Below are 11,755 nucleotides of genomic sequence, written 5' to 3' on the forward strand. Positions count from 1 at the left end.
ACATATTGTAGCAACAAATACCATTGTCGAGGGATCATGATACGACCTTTTGTAGTCCATTCCTCGAGTTCCTTGGCTAGTTGATTTCCAAAGATGGTTGGGCTATTCTTGAACCCCTGTGGAAGGCGTGTCCAGGTTAACTGAGTTTTTCTCCCATTGTGTGGATTTTCCCATTCAAAGGCAAATAGCTTTTTGCTTTCATGGTCAAGGGGTATGCAGAAGAAGGCATCTTTTAGATCAAGTACAGTAAACCATTTATATTTCTCTTTCACAGATGTTAACAAGGTATATGGATTTGCAACTACCGGATAAATGTCCTTAGTGATCTGGTTTACAGCCCGCAAATCTTGGCCTAATCGATAACTACCATCAGGTTTCTTTACTGGAAAAATTGGAGTATTATATTCTGATTCACATTCCTCTAGAATACCATATTTCAAGAATTTTCAATTAGAGGTACTATTCCTAACCTAGCTTCTAGTTTCAGTGGGTACTGCCTCAACTGTACTGGCTTGGCATCTTCCTTCAGTTCCACTTTTACAGGCTGGGCTGTTTTTGATTTCCCAGGTATGTCAGTCTCCCATACCATAGGAATCACAGCCTCCTCCACTGCTTGCGGTATTTTCACTACCAGGTTTTCTTTTAATAACAGAATTTGTCCTACCTTAGATTCCGGAATTTTCATTACCAGGTTTCCATCCTCAAATGTTATTACAGCATCCAATTTGGTCAATAATTCCCGTCCTAAAAGGCAAACTGGACAGTCTGGAACATATAAGAACTTGTGGGTTAGTTCCTTTTCTCCAAAACACAAATCCAAGGGTTGTAGGAATGGCCGTACTTCCTCCTTCCCTGTGGCACCAACAGTTGTTGTAGCTCTGTGACCTACCGTCCCCTGTAAGGAATTCAGTACAGACTACGTAGCCCCTGTGTCTACCAAAAATTTTACATCCCGGTTTTGGCAGCTTCTTTTAATCTTTCTAAAAGGCCGAGGGAGACTCATTCTTTTCCTGCATCACATTATACAATTTTGATCAATTCATTTGCTTCGGCATAGCAGTTTGAACGCTAATCAATAACCAATCCTGATACCTCCGGAGACGGCATAACCCGCCTCCTGTATTATAATTCCATCGGGGATCTTCTTTTGGAAAGTTCTCATCAACGTTAGCCTCTACTTTCCCATTCCGAATATCTTATCTCACTTTATCCCTCGCAACCTCTATAACCATATCTTTTCTGTAGGGTCCATTAATGTATCCAAAATCACTTGTAAATCATCCCAATCAGGATTCTGCATTTTAATTATCATCTTAATTATTGCAACCTTATCTGGATTTTCCCAATAAGGACCAGCCGATTGTTTTCAGATTACTAAATCCCCTGGCGAAAACGGAACTTTTACATAGACTGGTTACCCCCACACACCTACTGCCTGCCGCAGGGGTGCTATTACGTTTGGTGATCCCGCCCCTGCTTCATCCCCTACGGGCGGCGAGCCCGGAGGAGAGGAGCTGTAGCTCCAACTCTAGCAGCCGCCGCTCCCCCCCCTTTTCACCGCTTTAGCAGACAGTCAGCTTTTCACCATTTTTTTTTTTTTTTTTCCTCCGCAGTTTATCAAGGAGAAGCTGCCGGGCACAGGTTTAGGCTCCTTTTGCCCTTTTCTCTCTTCATTTAATTCCTGCGATTATAAACTTTATATGTAATTCCAGTTAGCTGAACAATAGTTACATCTCTCATCTCCTACCTTTTGTAACTTCTTACAGATGTCAATAAACAGCATACTAAGCATCAATCCCTGACATTAATTTTAGATCCAAATCAGTCTATCCACAGAACAACACTAACTGCAATACAGCTAACTCAATTTACTTTCATGTGTACAGATGCATCTGAAGGGGAGCAAGGTGGCACTTTAGTAACGGAACCGGTTCTTATTTTGTAATTATTTCCCCAAACAAATTCTTTTGGTACCAAATATAAACATACAAACTAAAATACTGAGCTCAGACACACAAACCAAATACCGAGTTCAAATATGCAAACAGATCACAATTACACTTCTTTTTATGCATAAACTGTCCAAACCCAGCCTCCTTCTAATGTTTCAGAAAGCAATTTGATGGCGATATGTTTGAATTGGACATATAAACACAGAAGGATACAGATAACTAACACAGAAAGATAACACAGGTAACTTTACCAGAACAACAGTAAACAGGATCAAATAAATCACCGGTTTCAACAGTAAATACAGATTAAATCACCAGAACTACAGACCAGGTGCTGAGCAGCACAAATAACCAGACCAGGTGCGCACAAATAACCAGACCAGATGCCGAGCCTGCAGAGGTTTCCCTCTGTCTGACGGACGGCTGCCCAGGCAATACCCCGGGAGCTCCCTGCCCAACCGAGCGTGGCTTTCACCGCGTCTGACCGGCAGGCTACCAGATGCCTGACCAGCAGGCTACCAGACCAGGTGGGTACCCACTAATCCAGATAAAGCACCTTCTTACCAGTCAGAGGTCCGTTGTGAGCAGCAGAGGGTCGGTTGCATCCGATGCACTCCCCAAGAATACCTCGGTGCTAGCCGGAGGAGGATCGAGACGCGATCCGCCTCGCAGCCCACGATGTCCCATCTGGGTCGCCAAAATGTTAGCAATCAGGACACATAACCACGGGCGTAGTTATATGCGGTGCTTTATTTCAGCGCTGGGAAACCAGGGGTTCGCACCCAAAGCTGGCTTCGCTGGTCAGTTTAAGTTACACAGTATTTATACAGTCCATTCACATACATATTCATATATTCATTAAGATACGTAATGGTTACTCAATATTGATTATAACATCAATTGCTACATCTTGGAACTATTTTGATCATGTGCAGTGTCCTCACTCTATACGTATTTAGGCTAAGATAAAAGCTAGGTTGTTAAGATAGGAGTGTACTCGAACACGATATGCTTGAACATCCTCTCAGGGACAGTTTACAAAACTGATTCATCCTTCCAGGAACATTTTGTAAAACTGGTTCTGTTACTAACAGGTGGAGACTGGACATGAGGAGGAGGAAATGTCACTCAAAGGGCAGTGCTGTGGTACGAGAAATCATCCAGAAGGAGCAGGAGATCAGTCCATGTCCTTGTGTTTCCAGGAACAGCATGAGAGTGGAGACACATCAGTCAATGTATGGAAATACCAGGGTGAGAGCAAGGGGAAGAAGCAAGATGGGTGTCTACAGCCTGCAGGGAAACAGCAGCAGCTGTGGGACAGTGTAGGACAACCTGTGGTGGAGATGGCAAAGGGCACTGGCAAAGCTGGATGTCACCAAGAGAACCCAAGTCTTTGTCCCCTTGGCTATGGCCATCGCCTCTGCCACCAAGGCCTGTGAGGAGGCGTGTTGTCCTCAGGCACTGGGGCACCTCATGGCCTCCTGCACACCCCAGTAAGGCTGGGAACTGTCACCCCATTGTCCTTCACTCACACCACACAGCCCACATCCCCTGCCCCAGGAAGAGCCCTGAGCAATGTGTGAGGGACAGGATCTGCCTTCCCAGGGGCTGGGGGTCAGGCCTTGGCCTCTCTGCTTCACCCAACTACACCAGGGTTTTCTCAGCACCTCAGCTGCCTGCACGTTTCCCTTTGTTTATCTGCCATCATGGCCTCCAATTCTCTGCCGTAGCGAGTCCCTGGGGAAGCTTTGCTGGTACTTGCCCTCAGTGGAACTCATTAATACTTCAAGGAACTTAGTACTTTTTTCTTCTGGCTTTGACTTCTGGAAAGGTTTGTGCAGTCTCCTCTCAGCACCTGAGCAATGTTCAAGGACTCAGCACCAAATGCACCATGGGGCACATTACACTCAAGAAAGCTCTAACAAACCATGTCTCTTCTTGTAATTTCCTTTTAGTCCTGTACTGCCAATTAGAGAAGTGTCCTAGTGTAGTTATGGACAAAGATTTCAAAAACCTTCTTATAAAAATGCCTTTTTTTGGTTAAAGGGTATAGTTTAGTATTTTTCAGTTTGGAGAAGATGTGATTGCAGCATTGTCTGATGTTGATCCGGGGTCTCTCCTAAGGAGGTCTTGACTGGCTGGAGAACCTGTCCCTTGAGGTCTCACACCGTGTGGACAACCTTGCTCCTCACCTCCCCAACCCCATCGTTTCTCTCATTGGCCCCCTAGGCCTTGCATCCCTTTTCCTCACCCCAGACTTCACTGCATCTGCAGCTGGATGTGCCAGCTCCTTTGCACCAGCTCCCACCTGCTCTCCTTGCAGACCCAAGTGCACACAGCAAAGAGGGACTTTGCTTTACCCTTGAACAAACAAAATAGAACTGATAAGGTTCATGATTAAAAGTAAACACACTCCTCAACTGTACACCAAGGACAAGCTGCCACCACTGAGGTTCACCTTCTCCAAGGCAGAACCATGCAAGAAATGTTTTAGACAGAAAGGAAATCATAAAATAAACACAATAAAAGAGTTGGCTAAAGACAGAATTAGACAGACTACTGAAAGACAAGGAAGCTTTTAACTCCTTGAAGCTGAAAGCAGCAACTGGGTTGTTGACAAGTGTGTGAGTGATCAAACAGTAAGAGGAAGGGAAACCCAGAGAGCAATGGCAAGTGTTGTGTGCAGATCAGCTGCTGGAAATGGGACTTCAGACATGGTCAGTTTAGTCAGGGCAGGAGGAAATACCTGGAGGATGAGGGAGATGAGATGCACAGATAACAGAGAGAGTGCTGAGAAGGCAAATATAGTGGAGGATCAGAAGTTCTCCTCTTGTTCTTAATGCACATCCTGAAAAGTCTCATTTTGATCTCATGGGAAACACTGATATTGAAAGTATTCAAAAGAAAGAAGGGAGAATTACAACAACAACAGTGTTTGATTTTAAAGTTGCAAGAACACATTTCCTTCACTCTACATCTTTCAACTGGTTTCTTTTTCCCTCCATTTTTAAGAAATATTCTCTAGATTTCTCTCCTACCAAACCCTACAACATTAAGAAAGATAATCCTTGTGTCTTTCAGAGCCGAAGGCACCAAAGAATGCACAGCCATGGGCTGTCAGTGCCACTTTTTACCCTTGGCACACAGTGAGTCATGCTGGAAGCTGTTGGCCACTCTTGACTGATGGAGGAAAGAGGGATAAAAAGGTTAACTGAGCTGCTCTCTTTTTAGATGGCCATGTTGACAGTGATCTCAACAGACCTGTGTTGTCTGTCTTTCTATGTGATCGTAAAGAAAAAATTATATTTATGTGTTGGTAAATATATAGTAAAATGTATAAGTGTGTCCAGTTATATTTCCTAACAGCACTCTCCAAAGAAGAATCTTTCTTCAGAGAAATTGTTGTTTTGATATTGTCTTTGTCACCTGTCCCCTGCCCCACTGGCCACTGGGACCAGGGTGCCCTCAGCCGCCTTCCTTGTGCTGCCCATATCTTTGGAGAAGCCCTCCTGGGTGCCCTCCCCTTGCACGGCCATTTCAGCCACTGCTCAGCGTTGGCTTTGCTGGCTCCATCCCTGCACCCCCAGGCCAGGTGTCTGTCTGTCTGTCTGTCCCTGGGCAGCCTGTTCCCCTCCAGCCTCCCTGCACGTCCCTCTGCTGTTTGACGTCCTAAGTCAGGGGGTCCCTGTTCATCCACGCTGACCTCTTGCCAGGCCCTGCTGGACTCCCTGGCCATCAGGTTGGTTTCTTCCTGGGCTCTGAGGACATCGCCGCTGAACAGGAACTCACAGCCTGTTTGTTCTCCAGGACAGTAAGGTGTTACATATTCATAATGACCCCAGGAACGCCTGTACGTATCCATAACCTTTCCCGCTTCTCATTAAAATGAGTCTCAGAGAACCATTTCCAGTCTCCTCCTTGACCCTCCCCTGTTGTGCCTGTGCAGTGGCACTTGGTGGCTTTGAGGAGGGGTCTCCATGGGTCTTTATAGGACTCTACGGATCTCTATGAGACTCTATGGTCTCTCTGGTCTCTATGGGTCTCTGTGGGTCTCTATGGTCTCTCTGGTCTCTATGGGTCTCTGGGTCTCTATGGTCTCTCTGGTCTCTATGGGTCTCTGTGGTCTCTATGGGTCTCTATGGTCTCTGTGGTCTCTATGGTCTCTCTGGTCTCTATGGGTCTCTATGGGTCTCTATGGTCTCTATGGTCTCTGTGGTCTCTATGGGTCTCTGTGGTCTCTATGGGACTCTATGGTCTCTGTGGTCTCTATGGGTCTTTATGGGACTCTACGGATCTCTATGGGTCTCTGTTTTCCCTATGGGAGTCTATGGTCTCTGTGATCTCTATGGTCTCTGTGGTCTCTATGGGTCACTATGGGATCTATGGTCTCTGTGGTCTCTATGGTCTCTGTGGTCTCTATGGGACTCTATGGTCTCTGTGGTCTCTATGGTCTCTATGGTCTCTGTGGTCTCTATGGGTCACTATGGGCTCTATGGTCTCTGTGGTCTCTATGGTCTCTATGGTCTCTGTGGTCTCTATGGTCTCTCTGGTCTCTATGGTCTCTGTGGTCTCTATGGGTCACTATGGGCTCTATGGTCTCTATGGGTCTCTATAGTTTCTGTGGTCTCTATGGGTCACTATGGTCTCTGTGGTCTCTATGGGTCTCCCAAGTTGCCAAGTCGACCGAAACCAGCCTGGCCCCCTTTTGCTGTAGCTCTTGGCTGTCTTGTCTCCTCAAGGTTACAGCTGGTGCTGTAAAACTTCTGATCTCGGCACTCGATGAGGTTCTGGTTTTTCTTAACACAACTGGCTACATACAGCTCTCAACTAGATACTCATCATGTGCCTTCAAGTGTTAGTTCGTTAGCAGGCCCTTATTATGTGGTTGGTGAACCCTGAAAACGTTAGCTCCCTCTGTCAATATAACCTCATAAACAAGTTTCAGAACTTTTCACATAGAACTTACCCACCTTTTCCTCTTTCCAGGTTCAGAGCCCAAGTCTCATTTGGTTGTATCTGTAAACATGAAACATCTCAGCACGAATCACAACTGCATTTCTCACATACTCGAGGACCTGTAGCCATGAAGCTTCCTCCAGGGCAAGGTCTGTGCACACCAGGCTCCCCTCTGCACAGAGCTCATCTCCAGCTCCTCATCCACCACCTGCCTTCCCGAGGAGCCCTGACCACCCCTGGCTGCTCTCCCACCACTGAGCTGTCCCACCAGGGCTCTGCAGTCCCCATGGGGAGCACGGTGCTGCCTGCCCAGCAGAAATGACAGTGCTGGGTGGGAAAAAGGAGAGGCAGGTGCCGGGGAAGTGTCTGGAGGTTGGCTGTGAGGTGACCCCTGGTGCCAGAAGAGGATGATGCAAGGTGAGGCGTCATGGGAGGGAGGGAGATTTTGAAGTCACATCTTTGAGAACAACCCAACTGGGCACGTGGTGAGCCAGGCCTAGTGATGTCACCTGGATGCTGGAGAACACACCCAGCAGTGCTGAGAGCCTGGGAGATGGGAGATGCAGGAGAAGGGGAAGATGACACGGCTGGAGGTGGGTGGTGATGCCACTTCTATTGCAGATACATGGGGTAGATGTAGGCCAAGCCAACATGGCGGGATTATCACTTGTGAGGTCACCTCATGACAGCAATGTGATTGGCCAGAGGTAGGCGGGTATGATGAGGTCATCAAGGATGCCAGATGACACAGCTAGAGGTGGGTTGTGATGCCACTTCTGTTGTGGTGACCTGGGGGTACATGTAGGCAAAGCCAACATGGATGCATTATCACTTGTGAGGTCACCTCATGACAGCAAGGTGATTGGCCAGAGGTAGGCAGGTATCATGAAGTCATCAAGGATGCCAGATGGGAAGGCTGCAGACAAATGACTGTGCCCCTGGTGAGGCCCTGCCCTGGGTGAAGCCACCTGTACGTGTCATGGGAAACTGTGGGACGTGCATGAGAAAGTGAGGGATGTGAGAAGGGACCAGAGGACCAAGGCAATGGAATCCAAACTATCAAATTTGAGTGCAAGTGGAGGAAACCTGAGCCCATTGGGGAAAAAGTAACTGATGATGGTTATGAATTGGTGAGGAGACTGGAGCAGAGAAAGGGAGGGATCAAGGTGGATCGTGGAAGAAGCAGCTTGTGGAAGAGCGGGGAGGAGAGGGATTCAAGTGACCAGCTGCCCGAGGGGAGGTGGCTGGTCAGTGCTGCTCTGGCCAACCCCCCTGCCTGATCACGATGGTCTGTCCTGCTTGTTAGACTGGTTTCAGCTGGGGTAGAGTTAATTATCTTCATAGCAACTTGTATGAGGCTGTGTTTTCAATCTGTGATGGAAACAGTGTTGATCACACCCCATGTTTCAGTCAGTGCTGGGCGGTGCTTGCACAGTCAAGGCCTTTTCTGCTTCTCACGCTGAGAGGTGAGAGTAGGCTGGGGGGGCCCAAGAAACTGAGAGCAGACAGCTGGGGACTCTATGGTCTCTGTGGTCTCTATGGGTCTCTATGGACTCTGTGGATCTCTATGGGTCTCTGTTTTCTCTATGGGACTCTATGGTCTCTGTGGTCTCTATGGGTCACTATGGTCTCTATGGTCTCTCTGGGTCTCTATGGTCTCTGTGGGTCTCTATGGTCTCTCTGGGTCTCTATGGTCTCTGTGGGTCTCTATGGTCTCTATGGGTCTCTATGGTCCCTATGATCTCTATGGGACTCTATAGATCTCTATGGGTCTCTATGGAGACCATAGAGTCCCCAGCTGACCAAAGGGATCTTCTGTACCACATGAAGTCATGCTCAGCAACAAAGTCTGGGAGAGAAAGTGAGGGGGGAACACTCAGAGTGATGGCGTTTGTCTTCCCAAGTAACTGCTCTGTGTGATGGAGCCCTGATTTTCTGGAGATGGCTGAACACCCACCTGCCAATGCAAAGCAGGGGATAGATTCCTTATTTTTCTTTGATTGCGCACACAGCTTTTGCTTTGCCTATTAAACTGTCTTTATCTCAACCCTCAAGTTTTCTTTTACTTTTAAGATCTTCCCCTCATCCTGCCACAGCAACAGTGTGGTGCTGAGCTGATGACCAGGGTTAAACTACAATATTTCTTAAACTCTGTTCCTGGCTATTTACTGTGTGAGTGGGTTCACTGTTGTGTGTGTGTTTGGGTGTAAATGTATGCACACGCTCTCTTGGTCAGGTCTAAGTGAGGCTCGCAAGGAAGAGGAGACACCAGGATATGAAGAGACCTGAGGCTGGAATGGCCAAGTGGGCAATGTCTCTGAGTCTGGGTTGACCCAAACCCCAGGTCCACACTGGAGGGACCACAGGGGTGTGTGAAACTGCAGGTAAGTTCTACCCAGGATGTGCAGACAACTCGTGCAACCTCCACACCAGCTCAGTCTGAGAGGAGGAACAGGGCACGGTCAGTACTGTTGCTCATGGTTGTGTAAGTGCTGCTGTTGGTGTGGTGACTGTGAAGGTGCTGTTGCCTGTTGGAATGGGTCTGTGTGGGGCGGGTTGTTTCCATCTTTGTTTCCCTGCAGATACCTGGATTTAGTGCTTTGCCATGGGTTGAGTCCACCTTGGGCCATGTCTCACTCTGTGGGCTCCAGTCACTGCCCACCTCAGGCACACAGGTACTTGTGTATCTCATGGGCTCTCCGGGCAGCTCCAGATTCCTCTCCTGGAGGATTGTCCTCTGCCCCATCATGCTCTGGGACAGCCCAGTCTGACTGTATGTCATGACCACTCCCCTTCTCCACTATCAACAGACAACAAGGGTTGTGTCTTAAACCACAACTCAGTTGTCTATCGGCTACCAACGTGACAACGAGCTTTGACATCAGGCCCTTTTGAGTGAAATTCCTGGGTCTGTTGTTGAGATCAGCTTTAGAAGAACAACCAAATATTGAGGAACTGCACAGAGGAGATGTCATTTTATTACGGAGATGCTATGGGAGACCAAGCTCTGACACAGTGTTAGGAAAACAGTTATACAGGTTTCACGTGTTTTAAAAATATTAATAATGGGTACATTTTACAGAATAGTCAGCTAAACACAAAAAATTATATACAAACATAAAAACCATAAATAACAATATGGGTAATGCTAACAAAGTAAAAGGGATAAAACAAGGTACAGGCCTGCATTGGGATACAAATACACATCATTTGTGGACAGAGATGGAAAGCTGATCAGTATTGACAAACACCCATGAAATCACTTTCCTAATGGACTCCTTGAGCTCCTGGTTCCTCATGCTGTAGATGAGGGGGTTCACTGCTGGAGGCACCACTGAGTACAGAACAGACACCACCAGGTCCAGGGATGGGGAGGAGATGGAGGGGGGCTTCAGATTGTTAAATATTGCAGTGGTCAAAAACAAGGACACCACGGCCAGGTGAGGGAGGCAGGTGGAAAAGGCTTTGTGCCGTCCCTGCTCAGAGGGGATCCTCAGCACGGCCCTCAAGATCTGCACATAGGACACCACAATGAACACAAAGCAGCCAAACGCTACTAATACAACAACCACAAGCAACCCAAGTTCCCTGAGGTAGGAGTGTGAGCAGGAGAGCTTGAGGATCTGGGGGATTTCACAGAAGAACTGGCCCAGGGCATTGCCCTTGCACAGGGGCAGTGAAAATGTATTGGCCGTGTGCAGCAGAGCAGTGAGAAACCCAGTGGCCCAGGCAGCTGCTGCCATGTGGACACAAGCTCTGCTGCCCAGGAGGGTCCCGTAGTGCAGGGGTTTGCAGATGGCAACGTAGCGGTCGTACGACATGACGGTGAGGAGACAATACTCTGCTGTGATCAAGAAGGCAAAGGAAAAGAGCTGTGCAGCACATCCTGAGTATGAAATGACCCTGTTGTCCCAGAGGGAGTTGCCCATGGATTTGGGGACAGTGGTGGAGATGCAGCCCAGGTCGAGGAGGGCGAGGTTGAGCAGGAAGAAGTACATGGGGGTGTGCAGGTGCTGGTCCCAGGCTATGGTGGTGATGATGAGGCCGTTGCCCAGGAGGGCAGCCAGGTAGATGCCCAGGAAGAGCCAAAAGTGCAAGAGCTGCAGCTCCCGTGTGTCTGTGAACGGCAGGAGGAGGAACTGGGTGATGGAGCTGCTGTTGGACATTTGCTGCTGATGGTCATGGGAAACCTGTCATAGGAGGAAAAGACAGTGACAAGTTATCAGTGACTTCTCTGAGCAAAATCAAAGGCATTTCTCACACACCCTCCCCTCTACAACACCTTCTTGTCCTTTTCCAGACCTTCCTCCAGCTCGGTGTCTGGGTGGTGCTGGCTGGAGGTGCCGTGAGGAGCAGGGCCTGTGCCCGCTGGCTGCCGAGGAGTCAGCCCTGCTCTGCAGCAGGGGGCATGGGAACAGGGGGCAGGGGACAGAACTGGGGTTCAGCTTTTCAGATGGAGCCACAACATGTATCACCTTTCCTAAGGACTGAGCACCCCATGTTTGGCCAAGGACAGCCAAGACTCCTAAAGCACAGGAGCTTTACCCAGCTTTACCCAACTTTATTTTCTCTGCACAGCATCTCTTTGCTTCTCCATGGGGCTTTCAGATAAAACAAAGATGCTGTAAGACAAGTTTGCATCCAGGAGGGAAGCTCAGAGCTTGGAAGGAAACCTCAAGGCAATAGTAAAGACAGCTGATGGCATTTGATTCCGGGAGACTCAGCTCATTCCCCAGCCCCACAGACTGCATTGCCCACAGCCCACAGGTCAGAGCAAAGCTGGGACACGTGTGCCCATGGACACACCTGCAGGAAAGGACCCACAAGATCAGGCTGTGACTCTGCAG

The 11,755-nt window shown here is 48.3% G+C and overlaps 1 protein-coding gene across 1 annotated transcript; it reads right to left on the bottom strand.

Annotated features, from left to right (window-relative positions):
* Positions 1-10,114: 10,114 nt before the first annotated feature.
* Positions 10,115-11,074, bottom strand: LOC309447958 (olfactory receptor 14J1-like; the record flags this gene model as incomplete). The annotated part of the gene is made up of 1 exon (XM_082069102.1): positions 10,115-11,074. One exon carries the CDS (start codon positions 11,072-11,074, stop codon positions 10,115-10,117), a length of 960 nt encoding a protein of 319 aa, XP_081925228.1.
* Between the last annotated feature and the right edge of the window lie 681 nt (positions 11,075-11,755).

The sequence above is a fragment of the Streptopelia decaocto genome (genome assembly GCF_964273445.1).
Source record: "Streptopelia decaocto genome assembly, chromosome: 19".
NCBI classification, from domain to species: domain Eukaryota; kingdom Metazoa; phylum Chordata; class Aves; order Columbiformes; family Columbidae; genus Streptopelia; species Streptopelia decaocto.